Here is a 17,282-nt window from a genome sequence, read left to right as displayed (position 1 = left end):
CAAGACAGTTTGGGGAACAGGCCGTTTTGTTGTGCTTCATAGCCTAAGGTCTCTAACTCCCCCTTTTGGTCCTTTATCACCATGAGACCTAGCCAGGCCCTATCTATTTGTGGTCTCACTACCCATTGCTCAGCGTTCTCTGTATGTAACATTCAGCTTGAGAAACCCTTGGTACATCTGTTAAAACGTCATGACCCTATCTGGGCATAGTGGTTGCATACTTTTGTAATGGCAACATGGGAAACAGAGACAGGAGGATCAGAAGCTGAAATTCATCCTCTTGTATATAGCAAGTTTGAAGTAATCCTGGGCTATATAACAGACAAACAGCTTGTCCGGGCATGGAGGTTCATGACTATAATCCCAACACTTGGGAGACTCACTAAACTGCTGATTCTCACCTTGGACTCGTGATCCACCTGCTTCAGTCTCTGGAGTGCTGGGATTACACACCTCACATGTTTATACACAACCTATGTGTGCATGTGCATCTTTCAGATGAGTATAATTTACTTAAATTTTGAAAAGATATAATACTTTCCTTCTTGTGAGTGGTGCCAGGGTCAGACCCAGGCCTTGGATGGACTTCCACTAGGCTAGCGGCTACCTCTCTGCTTCACAAGGTCATATATGCACAAAAGGCTATCACTGCATAAATAACAGTATTTCCTTAAATGTCTGCACTTTCTTCTTGCCTCACAGTGAAGGCAGCCACTTCACTGACTTCCAGCTCCATTTCCCAGTGTCCCTGTAACAAGCTTTCCTTGCTCCTAGTGTCAAGTACTTGCTCTTGGTTGCCCTTGCTTGTGTGGTCCGCCCCACAGCTCTTATCCCATGGGTGCTGTTACTCTGCAGACATTTCTACCAAGAACAGAGAAAGTTCCATCTGACTCTACATCACTTTCTACCTGTAGGGTAAGTCTGGCTGTGGTGCCATCTATAACATCTTATTAAGACTGTAAGGAATTTTTTTTTATCTTTCAGCTAATTACTGTATCAGATGTCTCTGGGAAGTTCCAACTTTGGGTTATCTATTTTTTTCAACACTAATATGTGCATGCTGAAAGGCATATGTGGAGGTCAGAGGTCGACTTTTGTGGAGGTGGTTCTCTGTGCATTAGTTCGAGGAATTGAACTCAGGTTATCAGATGACTGTGGCAAGCACCTTTAGCCACTGAGCCATGTCGTTGACCCAGTATTCTGTTTGAGATGTCTAAGTTTATGAGACTGATTGACTGTATTATACTCCAGTGAAACAAAAGGATCTATTTCTTAGAATTTCTACACTTTATTTCCTAAAGTTTTCTATTATATTTGTATAAGATATAAACAGTTTTGCTCATATGACCTCATGATCTTTTTACATTTAAATGATGCTATTGTTCTTATTTTATAGTAAATAGAAACATGAAGAAGTTTAAAATTAGCAAAGCCAGTAAGCTGGTGAGCAATGAAACAGGAACTGTTAAACAGGACGTGAGCGTCCAGATATGATGCCAAAATTCAGAGTATCTCCTGAGCCAGTGGGTGTACCTTGCCCAGCAGAGCATGGGCTTGCCATCTGCCTCAGCTTTCTGAGTAACTAGGATGGCAGACCCCTGTATGAGGCCTGGCCTGTAGGGTAGTGCCAGGTATTGGGCCAGCTCCCCATACTCTGGCCTTCAAAAGGAATGCAAAAGACTAAAGATCTTCAGAGGAGAAAAGTGATAGGACATACAGTGACTAAGGCGACTTAGAAGTAGTGCAAAGACAAACAGACCAGTGGAAGAGTAGGGTCCACAACAGAAAACTATTTTGTTCTTTCTTATTTACTTGTTCATTTGGTTTTGAGACAGGGTCTTGTGGGTCCTCATTCCTCCCTGGAGGCTGGGGAGGCAAAGTACGGGGAGTTTGACTGCACTTCCTAGGCGGGTTCTGGGCTTTAGAGAAGCACTGAGACACCATTGGGTGGGTGAGGGGGAATGCAGTCTAAGATGTGGGAAAACCTAAAGCCGGTGTTCCCTGACTTGGGGTCCTCCAGTTGCTGCTGGAGAACTGCACAGGAAAGTCAGGAACAAAGTATGGAGGGTGGAGGGGGCCTGTGATGAGGCTGGGGCCAGGCTGTGGTGGTTCTCAGACTCTGGGACATCTAGGTGCTGCTGGGAGTCTAGAATTGAAGGGACCCTCAAGCTGAGAACAGGGCCCTGGCGGTGGGCCATGGGGGTGGGATAGCTCCGGCTTAGCTCAGCTGTCCTTGACTTTAGCTTGGTGGTAGGGAAGGCCTTCTCCACGCTCCCCATGGCCATGGTAAATAAGAGACAATTCTTGGTTCCAAACTGTTTATTGGTCGTTCATCATGGAAAACAGATGTGTACCAATTTCTCAGGGTGGACCTGAGATTAAATACCTTTTGCAAGGGAGTAATTAGTGTCTGGGAAGGGAAGCTTATTGGCTAAGCCCTCAGGGTCTCTAGGAACCTCACTGGCATGGAGACCTCTGTTCTAGGCCTACATGACCGCAGGTAGTTCCTTACATAGGAAGTATGGCACATGTTCCAGGCAGGGAGCAGGGAGGCACCTACCATTGCAGGTATGTACCCCAAGTTTCTGGGGACTCAGATCTGCTCTACCTTACCAAGCTTTCTGGCATGGTTTACCATCCCATAGTTCTCCTTTCTTTTTAATAAAAGGTGTCATTGGAGTGACTGTCTAGTGTTATTTGTAGTGAAATTTTGCATGGAATAGAAGCATCAAAATAAAGCACAGTATAAGCCAAAGGGGTGACAGTGGGGGCCTAGGAAGACAAGGGATTACTGAGCCACTTAATGTGTCTGCTGGACAAGGCAGCTTCACTGCCCCAGGTAGATCCAAGGAGATGGCAGGCTCAACTTCAGGTCTGTGGTAGCAGCGCTGGGGTAAACCTGTAATCATAACAAAGGAGCCCATCCCCAGCAGGGGTATGTCTGCACAGGTGGAAGTGTGTGTTAAGCCTGTAATAGTTTGCTTGGAGGTTTTATCATAATCTGTTTTTATGGTCCTAGAAAAAGCAAGGGTGTTTGAGGAATTAGGTCCTGAAAGGCATCCTTTAAGTTACGAGTTATCTGTGTTGTATTAAGGAACGCAGAGGGAAGAGTTGAATATTTATCTGCTTTGGATGGCTGACGAAGAAAACACTATGTAACTAACATATCTGGGATAGGTAGTAACAGCTTCTCTAGAAGGAAAACTGTTTTTGGTTTTTTTTTTTTTAGGTTTTCTTTTTTATTTATTTATTTATTTTTATTTATTTTTTAAATCAAATCGTAATTTTTACTTATTCACACAGGGGTTATAAACACAAAAAGGCAGGACGTGGGGAAGGGGATGACACTAGAGCGTGGGTGTTCAGGGGGAATACAGATATCTTTCAGAACAGGGTATCAGCTGGGTGAAGGTTCAGGGGACAGGTCACTATGACTCTGCCTATGATTCACTTGTCCTTATCTAAGTTGGTATTATCTGTCAAGGCTACCTATTTACAAGGTCTATGACTACTCAGGCTGGTAAATTTCCACAAAAGCTGCCTGTTTACAATAGCTTATAGCCCTCTGTTTCAATGTTTTTCCACAGAGACCCAAGACTTTGTGTTAGTATACATGTATGACAGGCCTATTGCTGCTTTTAGGCCTATGGCTGCTTTTAGGCCTTCAGTGTGTAAGCAGGGCTGCCCCTGACATCTCCTCCCTTCTTTAAGTATAGAAGGGCTGTGGCAATTCTAATCTTGCGAAGGCAGGGATAGAGGCCTGACCTCCAGTAATTGAAGGGGACCTTGTAATGGCTCTGGTCCCCCATGTCATTGTCCAGTGAGGCATAAGGGTCATACCCGTCCCAATGTCTTTTTCCTGGAGAGGAGATACTTTTGACATCAACCCCTATGCAGTCAGGCTTGTCCCTCAGGGAACCCAGAGAGATATTTTTATCTTTTATTGATATTCCCTTGCAGTGTTTAGCCTCGCAGCCTAAGCAAGAATCCAGATAGCCTGTCAGAGGGGGTTCTGGGTGGCCCCTCTCTGCTTGGTCTAGGGGTGGAAGTCCCCTCTTTTAGGTTGGGTGGAGATGGGTTTTGGGAACACCCTGAATAGAGTAACAACCTCATCTTGAGTCTCCTAGTCCTCCATAGCTAACTTATGATAGTGTATCTGAATAGGTTTTGCTACCAAATTATTTTTCTGTTGTTTCACTAAGTTAGTCAGTCTATTTAAGGCCCAGGGACCAGCAGAAATAAGCAAAAATAACCCAATTAATGGTCCCAAGATGGGAGGAAGTAGGGTTGACAACCATGGAGAGGTTGAAAACCAATTCCTGTACCAGCTCTCATTTTTCTCTTTCTCTGTCTTTTCTCAGAGCCTTCTCTTACCTTTTTCATGCTCTCTTTAACCATCCCTGTCTTGTCTATATGTAAAGGCAACATTCTTCTTTAAGGGCTGCACACAGTCTAGAGCTATACACAGTCTTTTCTATTGTAAAAGAGTAAATCAAGTCCAATAAAGTCCTTTGCAATTTTTGGAGATCACTTCAGACAGCAAAATGAGGGATTTCTTCAGATTAGTGATGTCAATCTCTAGCTCTTTGATGTTCTTGTCAATTGCCCGTTGAAGGTCTGAGTAGTATAAGTTCAGAGGCCAGCATCTGGATTAGAACTTCTTTTTTTGTTTGTTTGTTTGTTTTTGTTTTTGTATTTTTATTTTATTTATTTATTTTTGGATTAGAACTTTTTTTTTTTTTGGCTGGTATTAAAGGCGTGCGCCACTACCGCCTGGCCCTTGATTAGAACTTCTAACAGCAGGCATCACGGGTGATTCATTTTTACCTGAGATACTGCCCGGGTTTGAGCTCCTGGGAAGCCCTCTTCCTCTGGGTTTTGTGAGGTTGGGTACCAGGAAACTGTTAATTAAGGAATAAATAATGGTTATCAGTATAGTTTGTTTGACTTGTGGGAATAGATTAAATATGATTTTTGAACCTTAAAAGAAATTTTAAACAAATTGAAAAATTTTAGGACAATTTTAGGTTAGAAGGCACAAATACTAGGGAGAAAAATAAACGTTTAAATAAAGAAGTATGAAAATTTTAGGTTAAAAGGCATGAACATTGTTTTAGGTGTCCCTGTTAGGGAGAACAACAAGCAACAAAGACTGAAATTTTTTGAGTTAAGGGTTTCAGGTGTGCTTTTTCCGGAACTCTCAGCAGCGAGATCTTATCTATTGTCTTTGCTTGGGAAGCTCTTTTCTCCTAGGGGGAGGGAGAGAGGGCCTGCTGCCACTTCCCAGCTGTACCCACCCCACCCCACCCCCTGCTTTTTTTTTTTTCTTGACTGGTATACCCTAAAAGTAGAGCAGAGAGAGAAGACTTGGTAGCACCATATCAGGTATAGGCAGAGCTAGAAGGAGTGAGACAGCGCCCATAGCTGGGCTCTGCCTAGCTGCAGCGGTAGCAGCTTGAGTTGGGCAGTACTAGGGGGCAAGTGCATTTGCTTTTTTTGTTCGCACTGTGGAGCGCTGGGCACTGGGGCTGTTGCTGGGACCGCCGGCTGGGCTCGGGCTGGCAGGCAGGGGAAGGTAGAGCGCCCTGGGCATGCGCTGCTGACTGGACCCTGGCTCTGTTAGCTGTGTAGCAGCCCTCATTGTGGGGCTGAGGGAGGATCGAGAAGTAGAGAGCAGAGGCTAGTCACTAAATCCAAGATTAGATTTGGAGAGTGTAGCTAAGAGTCAAAGGGGCGGGGAGCCAGGACCAGAGGGCAAAGGTGGGGAGAGCAGGGACGTGGGGATCGGAAAGAGGGAGAAAAGGGTCAGAGAGAGAACAGAGTCAGAGAAACACAGAGGGAGAAAAGCCTGGGACTTTTGAACAAGTGTCAGAGGTTTACTCACGGTCTTTGTTTAATCTGGAGTTCCGATGTTGGTCTGAGTGGTCGTCTGCTGGAGTACGGTTCAGCTTGGCATAGTCCACATGGGCGCCAGTTGCTGCTCTGTGCACCAGACACTATCCATGGAGGCCTATGGCCCAGCCCTGAGAGAGCATTCAAACAAAGAGGAAAGGGTGCAAGCAGGGAGGAGGAAGTGCAACCGCCACAGCTGCTCTGGTGCTGCTGCTGCCCCTGAGCCGCTGTTGCTCCCAGATGCTACACTGAGCCAAGCTGGTGGAGGGTTGGCTAAGAAGTGAGGTGCAGGGGAGCTTCTGGAGGCAAAAGCTTCTGGAGAGCGTTCTCTTCTCAGGAACTATTACAGTTCTTATATGACAGATGTTTTCAGGTGATGGAGTAATTCTCACACACCTTTATTCCTTCTAGATAGGATCTTCTATACAGTTTTTGGGCAGGTTGGGGTCTAACAGCAGCTACTTCCTATTGGCTTGGTCTGAGATGTTACAGATCCCTCAGCTACATGTGGAGGGGCTTGGGGGTTGCTGCCCCTATGTGACTGATGGTCACAAGTCTCTCTATGGGAGCTGTGGCTGATGGAGGCCTGGTGTCTGGAGCAGGTGAAACTCCTACCATCCCTTTGGGCCCTGGGGCTTCCAACCCAGCTCAACCTTACCAGGCTTCTTCTCATGGTCCCCTCCCCCACAGAGTCATTATGCAGCCCAGGCCTGCCTCTGTTTTCTGAATGCTGGCATTAACCCTGTGTCCCACAAGTCTCAGCCTGTTTTGTTTTTGAGACAGCCTTACCTCAAAGCCTTGGCTGGCCTGGAACTTGCTATGTTAGCCAGGCTGGCCTTGAACCCATAGACTTCTCCCTTCCTCAGTCTCCCAAATTCTGTAATAATGGCCTTGAACCAGCATGCTGAACTATCTTTAAAAAAAAATGTTGAGAGGGCTGGAGAGATGGCTCAGCAGTTAAAAGCACTGACTGCTCTTCCGGAGATCCTGAATTCAATTCCTACCAACTACATAACTACACGGTGGCTTATCTATAAAAGGATCCAATGCCCTCTTCTGGTGTGTCTGAAGACAGCAACAGTATAACCACATACAATAAATAAGTAAATCTTAAAAAAAAAAATCTTAAACCTACTTCCCAGAAGTTAGAAGAAAATCTCCAAGAAAAGCATAGATCTCACTAATAAAGGTAAGACACCTGTGTCCTGCCAGGCAGACAGACTACCCCCATAATCAGAGCATCCATCCCCAGGCAGAACAGAAACCTTTGAAAAGATACATTTGAGTTGTTAAAGACCTTTGTGCTGGAGATATGGCTCAATGACAGACTACTTACACGCTAACTCCAGCATGGCACAAAAACAAAAGGTAAGGACACTTTGACATTCACTGTGAGGACAGTGGAAAGGCAAGCTACTGACCAAATCTACAACATATATAATCAATCGAACCTCATGTCCAGAGAGGACACAAAACAGAAAACTAAGAACAGGGTGACTGGAAACAGACCATGAAAGACCCTACCAGCTACTTCAAAAAATATCCAGTTTGGGAGCTGGAGTCACAGTGGTTTTTTTGTTTTGTTTTGTTTTTTTAAAGGCAGTTGTTGCTCATGCAAAGGACCCAGGGTTAGTTCCCAGCACCCACATGGATTCCCAACTGTCCATAACTCAGTTCCAGGGGACCCTCTTTTGGTTGGTTGGTTGGTTGGTTGGTTGGTTGGTTGGTTGGTTGAAACAAGGTTTCTCCAAAGTCCTGGCTGTCGTGGAATCAACACCCTTTCTTACTTAACCTCTGAGGGCACCAACCACATATGTGGTCCACATACATGCACACAAAACATATATAAATCTAAAAAAAATCCAGATTGCCACTAAATTTAAAGGTGTTTATCGTACAGGATGAGGCACATAACTTTAACTACAGCACTTAGGAGGCAGAGGCAGGTGGATCTCGGTGAGTTCCAGGCCAGCCAGGGTTACATAGTAAGACTCAGTGTCAAAGCAAACCGGAAATGTGCTCGGCTGCACTCAGCATCTCACTGCTTGTTTGGGTTCAACACATTTCAAGAGACAAATCAACGTTAGGTATAGTGGCACATGCTCCAGCACTCAGGAGGCAGAGCCAGGTGGATCTGAGTCTGAGGCCAGCCTGGTCTACATAGTGAGTCCTGGTACAGCTAGGACTACATACATAAAGAGACCTTGTCTCAAGACCAAAACAAAACAAAACTATATAGCTGTGTCTCTGTGTTTTTTCTGTTGTTGTGATAAAACACTGACCAAAACCAACTTGGGGAAAGGGTTGATTACAGGTTACAAATTGTATCCATTACCCAGGGAAGCCAAGGCAGGAACCTGGAGGAACAGACTGAAGGAAGGGAACCTCTAAGGAATGCTGCTTCCTGGGTGGCTTCCTCTGGCCTGCTCAGCTGCCTTTCTTACACAGCCTGGCCTATGAGCCCAATGATGACTCTGCCCACAGAGGGCTGGGGACTACTACATCAATTAATAGTTAAGAAAATCCCATACAGATGTGCCACAGACAATTACATGGAAGACAGTTCCTCAACTGAGGTTCTCTCACGTGTGAAAAGTTGACAACTCGTGGGAACTATCATACTGTCTACAGCCAGTGTTCTAAAAACCTAAAAATGGGAGTACAGTAAAACAGAATAAAAGCAGCGTGACAATTCACCTACAACATTAGACATGAATGAACTGCAGCACACACAGGAAGCCAGTCCAATCCTAGAAGCATGATACCAATGAAGTTTCCAGCAGCCCTGAGAGCTGGGCAATATACCTGGAGCTACAGGCACCTAGCCAACTATAGTTAGGACTTTTTAAACCCCGAGGACTTTGAAATAATAAGTATCTGTATTTTTATGTTGACAGGCTAATTATCCAAGAATAGATAGAATAGTGGTTGTTTTAAAAATGTTTGCTTAAGTGCATCTTGTCATCAGTTAAAGAGCTTTCAAAATGTATGAATCCACAGCTGGTGAGCTGGTAAAGCATTTTTAAAGTCGTGCTGGTACAAAGACAGTGGCTAGAGCTCAGCAGGTTCCCATGTGAGTCACCATTCCACTCTGTTTTTCAGATTTACAACCTTCAGTTTGTCTCTGCTAATTGATCGTATCTTTTTTGGCCAAGTAAGTAAAAATTAGAGTAAGCTAAATTAGGTTATCTATTTTAACCACTTATTGCTCTGAAACCTCAAGCTATACTTTCAGTGCTTTTGTATTGAATCTGGCTGTGATAGCACATGCTCTGTGTAGTGGCACACCTGTAATTCCACACCGAGGAATCCATAATTGCTGGGTCCCAGCATCCACATAGGAGCTGCTCACAACTGCCTGGAATTCCAGGGACTCTGATCCCTTCTCAGCTCGAAGAACAATTAGGCATGAGGGCACATGTTCAAGTGCACACACATACAATTAAAAGAAAAATCAATTAAAAATTCTCTTTTCTAATTGGATACTAAACAAAAATATGTGTGAATGATTATTCATAATTTTTGAGATTTACCTTAAACTTTAAAAACTTAGCATTTTACAGATTAACACGATATCAAGTACTTAGAAAAACAAATTATTAACCAGGGCGGTGGTGGCCTGCTTTTATTCTGTTGTAACGCCTTTAATCCCAGCACTTGGGAGGCATGTGGATTTCTGAGTTCAAGGCCAACCTTGTTTACAGATCAAATACCAGGACAGGCCTACACAGAGAAACCCTCTTAGAAAAAAAAGGAAGAGGGGGTGAGGAAAAAAAATAAAGACAGACAAGTTATTAACAAGAACTCATGTCATTACAAAGACTAACTAAAGACTGCTGCCTGAGTTTTTGGATTAAATTCGTATTTAATGTTATGATTCTGTCAGATGGTATAAAGCCCTAGATCAGTTTTTGACACTAACCCATTTTTTTTTCTTTCACTTATGCCAGTGGACGCTGGTCCAATTTAATTTTTTGAAATTTAACGTGATAAAGAACTTGGGGACATTTTATGGCTCCCATCCATGGCACTGGTACTTTAGTCAAGGGTTTCCAGTTGTCCTGGGGACCCACTTACCCTTCTTCATTCACGGTTGCTTCCTGGCCCCAAGGAGGTTCCACATACTACTGCTGACTGTCCTGTGGACACTGCTGGTATACAGGTAAGACTTTGTTCAAGCAGGTGAATGTTTAAATGTTATTACTAAGAGATTCTGAAATTATTGAGAAGTTGCTTCTTAGGATATAGCAGTAGAGATTATGTCAGATAAACATGATACTCAGAGGCTTTAGAGCTATTCCTACATCTAACAGTGAGATAAAAATGAGGAATTGGTGAGATGGCTCAGCAGGTAGAGCACCTGCCAGCATGCTTGATGTCCTGAGCAGCATACCAGGATCCACATGGAAGAGACTACTGATGCACTGGTACTCTGACCTCTACATGTGCACTGTGGTGTGAGCACCTCACCCGCAACACACATACAAACACAGACATAGACACACACACATACACACACACATTTTTAAACCTTTTAAAGCAATGTATTCCAGATTGGAGTAATATTACTTAATTGAATAGGTAATAAAATTTTTTTCTTAGTGTAATTGTACATTATAATTTCATTCCAATATTATTGTTTAACACATAATCACATTCTATTTAAAAAGGAGTATGATCCCTGAGTCTGATGCATGGTCTAATGCCTGTAATGCAGCAGCATGGGCTAAAGCAGAGTGTCAGGAGTCTCAGGCTGGTGAAAAACACTTATCAAAAAAAAGAAAAGGAATTCAGTGTCAAATACTTGACAAATAAACAGATCATATAGTTTAAATACATTAATTTCTCAGACTAATATAAAATTAATGTTTTGTCTTAATATCTTTTATTATAGTATGTTGGGCCACAAAGAATTCAGGTTTATCTATCCAGTTTTACCATTTTGCATGGTGTTCTGTGGTAAGTATTTTTGTTTAATACAGAATACATTTTAGAAAGAGTAGCTAAAAGAAGTGAGACTTGACAGCACTACTGTAATCCCTGCCCTGGAGAGAAACAAGCAGGAGGATCAACAAGTCAAGAGTGGCCTGGGCTTTGATAGCGAGATCCTGTCTCAAAACAGCAATGAAACATTAATAGACCATAAATGCCTAAGGAGCTATTTATTTCCGACTAGCTCAATGAAACCTTCCCTAGTTACAAACTATTACTGTAGTGTTTTATTTTTTGTAATCTAATGCTCTGTGGGTATCTGTTGTTGGTTATAGAGACAGAGCTGACCTAGAGCTCTCTATGTGGCCAGACCTGAACTCAAGGGCCATCTTGCCTCAACCAACCAAGTGCTGGGATTACAGATGTGAACCACTTTGCCTAGCTACTAAATGGCTTTTTTACATAAGATAAAAGAATGATCCATCGTACAGTCCACTTTTTTTTTGCCAGGGACAGGAGATAAGACAGAGTCTGGCTGGCCTGAAATATCCATGTAACATTCTCACTATGTCATCCAGGCTGGCCTTGAACTCTAGATTATCCTGCCTGAGCCCATCCCCACCAGTGATAGGATCGCAAGCTTGCTTGCTGCACCATGCAGCTTTCCTTAGAATTGTTGAGTCTTTCCCAAACTCCTCAAATCTAAGCCTTACTCTGTTCTTGTGACCTATCTTAACCTGTTTTATGTAAATGTCACTGCCAGCCACTGCTATGTAAATAGTGACTTTTAATGCTGTTTATTCTTATGAGCCACATCTTAACTCTGCTCACTCACGCTGACTAGACAAGCACTGGAAGGGCTCTAGATATGTGGGCCAGACTAGCTGTATATACATCAGCTCACTGCCCAGCTGTGTTTCTGGTGCCTTCAAGGTTGAGAAGTGTGGGAGGGTAGGAGGCCTGGGCCTAAAATCTGCTGGTCCTTTCACCAGTCTTTGAGTCACAGCAAATCAAAAGCCAGGCCAGATTCAAGAAGTGGTTAAAAAGCAAGGTTTTTCAGTCTCTAGACTCTAGCCAGAACCCCTCTCAGCCTTCCAAGGCTAAGTCTGGATAACAGCATCAGAGTTCCTCATAGTATGCACTGTACCTTGGTTTCTTAATAGGCTGAGCTGAAATGCTGAGGTGTGCTGATATACTGCCAGACAGTATTAGGTGTCATTGTTTTACTCCTGGCCAGTAGAGACCTTGCCTCCCACTGAAGATCACTTGTTCTGAGTTCCAGTCTATCTATCAACATTACTTATGCACTGCTTCAAGATAGATTCTGTGTTCTAAAGCCAATGGGCCAGGGAAAGTGGTACCAGTCTGCACACCAGCATTCTAGCAGCCAAGGCCAGAGGACTGCTGGTTAAGGACAGCCTGGGTTACATTCATGGCAAGATCCTGACTCAAGGAAAAAAAAAATGAAGACTCCAAAACAACACATCAGCAGGTGTGGTGTATACTTGTAATCCTTGTACTTGGGAGGTAGGTAGAAACTGAAGAAACCAACGTTCTAGACCAGCCTAGTGAGACCTGGGGGGCATGAACTCTAGGGATCCAACTCAGGCTTGTGTGGCAAGGCCTTTCTTTATCCACTTGCTGGCACCCCTCCCAGTCCTCTTTCCTGGAAGCAACTGCTTCAATCTGAAGATCTTGCTAAGTTGCTCAGGCTAGCCTTAAACTTGCACCCCTCTTTCCTCTGCCTCCCTACTAGCTGGGATTACTGGGATCACACACTACATATTCTCCAGTTAATTTTAGTGTCTGAAGTTGACAATTCCACTACAAGATCCTTCTTGGAGGATTTAGTATTGAGGTTGTGGTTGGTGAAAATACAGCCTGTTCCCTTAAGAGAGCTGCAATCTAAACTTCCTGGTACCTCTGCCTGTGCAGAGGTTAAGATACAATTCAGTATTGCCCTTCTCCACTGGTTCTCCAGCTAAATAAACTACTCCTTTTCTTTTCTCATGTAAACACCATAACTTAAGATCCTTCCCAGCAATGTTTAAAAATGTAAAGATTAACATGTATTTCTAAGTGACAGAACATACTGGAGAAGGTAATAGGGTTTTTTCCTTGACCTTGGCTACACCCCTCCCCCCAAGTCAGAGTTACTCTGTGAAGCTCTGTCCTAGAACTCACTCTGTAGATCAAGCTGTCCTTAAACTCAAAAATCCACCTGCCTCTGCCTCTAGTGTACCACCACTGCCCAGTGACCTTGGGGTTTGTTTTTAGAAGTCTTTGTCACTGTGCAGTACAGGAGATGGAATTACTAAGTGAAGGTCCAGGCCCTCCCACCCTCTTCACGGTGTGAACCACCCTGTTAAGTCACTGCTGGAGAAGACTGGTTGTTATAACTACTCCACAAAACCCAAAGCCCATGCATAGTAAGATAACTAGTACATTTATCAGCATGGTAGCACAAAATTGTAATCCCAGTACTTGAGAGGCTTAGGTATAAGGATCTTGAGTTTGAGGCAAGCCTGGGCTACACAGTAAAACCCCATTCCAAAAACCACAAAACCCACACGCATACTAAGAGCTAGTTCACATAGAGTGATTTGTATTCTGTGTGTGAGATGGAAGCCAGGCAAGCATCCTTAGTACAGCCCAGCACACTTCGTAGGACCCGACAATAAAAGCAAAGTAGGCACTTGGAGTGATGCTTATGAGAACAACATCTCCATGCAAACAGAAACACCTACTGGGTAGTAGGATTTAACTGGGTATGACTGAATAAACAGTATTGCTCCCTGTTAAGAAAGTCATGAATCTTAGTCCAGGTTAGCTGTTTAACTATGTCCTTCCAACTATCCTGGAATCATTCAAATTTTAGAAATCCTCTTGGAAATCTTAGGATGTCAGATGCCCTCAGATACTTAAGTCTACAAGTTAAGACTGGAGAGCCATTCCCCTCACCGTGCCTTTGACTGACTAGAATGGAGCTAGACCCCGCCTGAGAGTGCAGTGGTGGCGAGTGGTGAGAGAAGCTACTCACTGCCTGTTTACTTGCCACACAGTACCACTGCTCATGTTTGCATGGAAACTATACAAATGTATTTGTGGATAACAGTTAACAGGACCACCTGTGTTCCACTTACCCATCTATCTCCATGCAGGATACTCACTAGCCCACCTGAAGGCATGGAGGAAGGCAGTGCTGAGCTTTCTGCTCTTGTCAAATGTGCCGCTGGCACTCTACACTGGCCTAGTTCATCAGAGAGGCACTCTGGATGTCATGAATCACATTCAGAAAGTCTGCCCCACAGGTCCTGACCCAGCTTCAGCCTCCATCTTCATAATGATGCCCTGCCACTCCACGCCTTACTACAGGTGAGGAAGGCAGTTCTGCCTGGGCTCAAGGTCAGCCTGAAGGATGTGGAAACTTGGGCTGTTTAACTCTTTTGCCCTTTCTTCCACAGCCATGTTCACTGCCAACTGTCTATGCGGTTTCTCCAGTGTCCCCCAGACTTGACTGGAAAAACTCAGTATCTTGATGAAGCAGATATGTTCTACTTACACCCCTTAAGCTGGCTACAACAAGAGTTTCACAGCAATGCGTCACTCCCCACTCACTTGGTCACCTTCAGTGTTCTGGAGAAGGTATGCCAACTTGAAATAGTTAACTCAGTGTTTTCATTAGATTAACAATAATCTGCTTCACTGATCCCTCTCATCCCCTGTATGAGATAGTTCTCTAAAGGCTGTGGCCAAACACCTGACAAAAAAACAACTTAAGGAGAAAGGTTTTATTGTGGCTCAGGTTCAGGACACAGCCCTGTGTGGCTGAGGAGGCATGGTGCTGGGTGGGAATGGCTCCCCAGCTGCAGCTGCAGTGGAGCATGTGAGCCTGCCTGGTCTGTGGACCAGCATGTGATAAAGGGGAACATCCTGGTTCAGTCTGCTCTCCCCTTTTCTTTATGCAGACTGGAGCACAGCCCACGGGAATGTGCCACCCACATTCAGGGCAGGCAGGGCTTCCTCACTTAGGAACCGTGTTCACTGCTGCCCTGTCTTGTTTCCTCATGCGTAGCCATGTTTCTGTATACATACATGGAAAGGCCAGAGAGGTTCAAGTCTACCCATGTTGCCTCCTGTTCCTTTCCACCTCATTTTTTGAGCCTGGTCTCTCATAAACCCAGAACAGAACAGCCGTGGCTTGCCGCAGCCCCCCAAATCCTATTTCTACCTCACTGCAATGACCCAGATGGCTACAGGTATGTGCCACCATGTCTGAGGATTTTGTTTGTTTTATTTTTTTGAGACACGGTCTCACAGTATACCCTGGCTGTCCTAGAATTCACAGACTACATCTCCTTCAGTAGGACTAAAGATATGTGACACCACACCCAACTTCCATGCCCAGCTTTTTATGTTGGTTCTAGGAGTCCGAATTCAGATCCTTATGCTTGGTCAGCAACCAGGTGACCAAGTGAGCCATCTCCTCTGGCCTCAAACTCACAGAGATCTGCCTGTCTCTGCCTCCTGAATGCTGGGATTAAAGGCATAGGCCACCACTGTCTGGGCCTAATAGTTTCTTAATCCAGTAAAGTTGACAAAATGTAATCATTCCAATCCCCATATTCCATAATTGATCTTTTCCCCAGTAAAATCAGCCCTGACTGTAACTCACTAGACATGTTTAGCTACCAGAGTCATTCCTTTCACCAGAAAGCTTGTTTCGTGAAGGAAAAAGTCACAAAAGAAAAGTTACAATTGACAACTCTAGAATTCCTTGAAGTCGCACTTGGCAAACATGCCTTTATTTACTTGCAGGAGATCCATGCCTTCCTCACCTCACGGAGCTATGAGAGGACAGCTACATTCTTCCACACTCACTGGCCAGAGGGTCGAACTGGAAGTCACATACATGTCTATGAGCGACGGTTAACTGGCAGAGTCAACACAGGAGGAACTGAACTGTGAGGACTTCTGCAGAGATGATGGCATAACTGAGAGAAACTATAGGTGACTCGTGACATGAGGGAAGCCACCGGGGACAGCTGTACCGTTCACTGTCCTGAGACACTCTCAGGGAACACTAGTACGGCGCCAGACTTGAGAGAGACCGTTAGTTTTCCTCATGGTGCAGTTTATTGTTTCTTCCATAGCATTCGGGTGCACAAGAGAGTTCACATGGCAAGCCAGCAAGCTCTTCACAAGCCAACGGGCTCTTGAACCCACAGAGAGACAAAAGCGTGAGAGTAGAAATGTTAGAGCAGAGTCCCACCTCAGCTCAGTCCTCAAGCCCTGCTGCGCACCTGCCCACAACACTTACCGCCCTGTGTGAGCCAAGCTGCTCGCCCTAAGCTTAGCTTCTCAAACCAAGCCTTGTTTCATGCATAGAATGTTTCATGCCTGGCTTCCTCAATAAAACTACCATTTTTTTTTCCAGAGCAAAAAAAAAAAGTTTTTGTTTTTAACAAACTTAAACTACAGTAAAATGCAAGTTAGTAAGCTTTGCTTTTGCATAATATAAAGACAGTCATGGGGAGTTCATCTTAATTTCAACATCAAATGAAGTAGAAAGCATCCACATCTGTTAACTTTCTAGTTTAACTTAATCATGAGTCAGTACTTAGGAGCAAAAGGTAGCTGCCCCAGTTCTATCTCAAGATTTGCCGTGTGTCTTCCATTAGCGCGACCATAGTTACGCCATTTACCTTCCCTTCTATAAGGCTGCAGATGAAGGGGCTTCTGCTCTTGTTTTCGGTGCCTGGAGTTTTCAATATTTACCATACGTTGCTTTTTATCAGGTCGACTGAAAGTAGTAAACACATGTTTTATCTATGTTAGAGTTCAGTTTTCTAAAAGTAAAAATAACAATGTTTTTCTCCACTAATCTATCTAAACACTGCAAAAAGATAAAATATAAAATCTTATTATGATACCAGGTAAAAGGGGTATTATTTCAACACTGAAGAAAAAAAGATAGACATAAATACCCTTGCACTGGCTGGAAGGGAAATCTAACAGGAATGTAACAATAAAATAATGAGGTGTTTCCGTTATTACTCCAGTAAGAACAACCAGTCTCAGGTCCACTGGCTTTATCCCTCAACTGAGATAATATACACATCTTGCAAAGCAGTCTCCAACTTTCCCCCTTTTCAGGCCAGTGCAGTGAGCAGGCACTCCCACTCAGCCTGCTGGCTTCTCCATTGCTTTACACAAAGACCTGAACACAAGCACCCTGCAGTCTTTAGCTCTAAGCACCTGACTTGACATCTCTGGGTTCCTGTGCGTCACTCTGCACTCTTCTTTGCTTAGCTTTCTCTCTAACCAGCACAGATGTCGGTGTCCCCTGCACTAGACCTTCCAATGAAGACTGGCTTCGAAGTGAGTTTGAGTAGAAATGGTTGTGTAACTACCAACCCGTCTCTCCAAATAAATGCCAACAGATACCTCCAAATCAA

The 17,282-nt window shown here is 44.1% G+C and overlaps 2 protein-coding genes across 8 annotated transcripts in view; one reads left to right on the top strand and one right to left on the bottom strand.

The window, feature by feature from the left end:
- Positions 1–17,282, top strand: part of Pigb (phosphatidylinositol glycan anchor biosynthesis class B) — a 25,161-nt gene extending 7,879 nt beyond the window's left edge. For 2 of the 3 annotated variants that reach the window (XM_028771323.1, XM_028771322.1), the window contains exons 6-12: positions 775–915; positions 8,995–9,046; positions 9,843–10,054; positions 10,787–10,851; positions 13,986–14,199; positions 14,289–14,469; positions 15,643–17,282. In XM_028771323.1, coding sequence (XP_028627156.1) covers positions 775–915; positions 8,995–9,046; positions 9,843–10,054; positions 10,787–10,851; positions 13,986–14,199; positions 14,289–14,469; positions 15,643–15,792 — 1,015 coding nt within the window. In that variant the 3' untranslated portion in view covers positions 15,793–17,282. The remainder of the gene's footprint in view (positions 1–774; positions 916–8,994; positions 9,047–9,842; positions 10,055–10,786; positions 10,852–13,985; positions 14,200–14,288; positions 14,470–15,642) is intronic. The other variant, XM_028771324.1, reaches the window with a different exon arrangement.
- The window catches only part of Ccpg1 (cell cycle progression 1), a 31,792-nt gene continuing 30,447 nt past the window's right edge, over positions 15,938–17,282 (bottom strand). For 4 of the 5 annotated variants that reach the window (XM_028771316.1, XM_028771319.1, XM_028771315.1 and 1 more), the window contains one exon: positions 15,938–16,627. In XM_028771316.1, the coding sequence (XP_028627149.1) occupies positions 16,438–16,627 (190 nt within the window). In that variant the 3' untranslated portion in view covers positions 15,938–16,437. The remainder of the gene's footprint in view (positions 16,628–17,282) is intronic. The other variant, XM_028771318.1, reaches the window with a different exon arrangement.

The sequence above is a fragment of the Grammomys surdaster genome, unplaced genomic scaffold (assembly GCF_004785775.1).
Source record: "Grammomys surdaster isolate TR1022 unplaced genomic scaffold, NIH_TR_1.0 206, whole genome shotgun sequence".
NCBI lineage: Eukaryota > Metazoa > Chordata > Mammalia > Rodentia > Muridae > Grammomys > Grammomys surdaster.
Note: the sequence above shows the minus strand (reverse complement) of the source record. Positions and strands in the feature narration are given on the sequence as shown.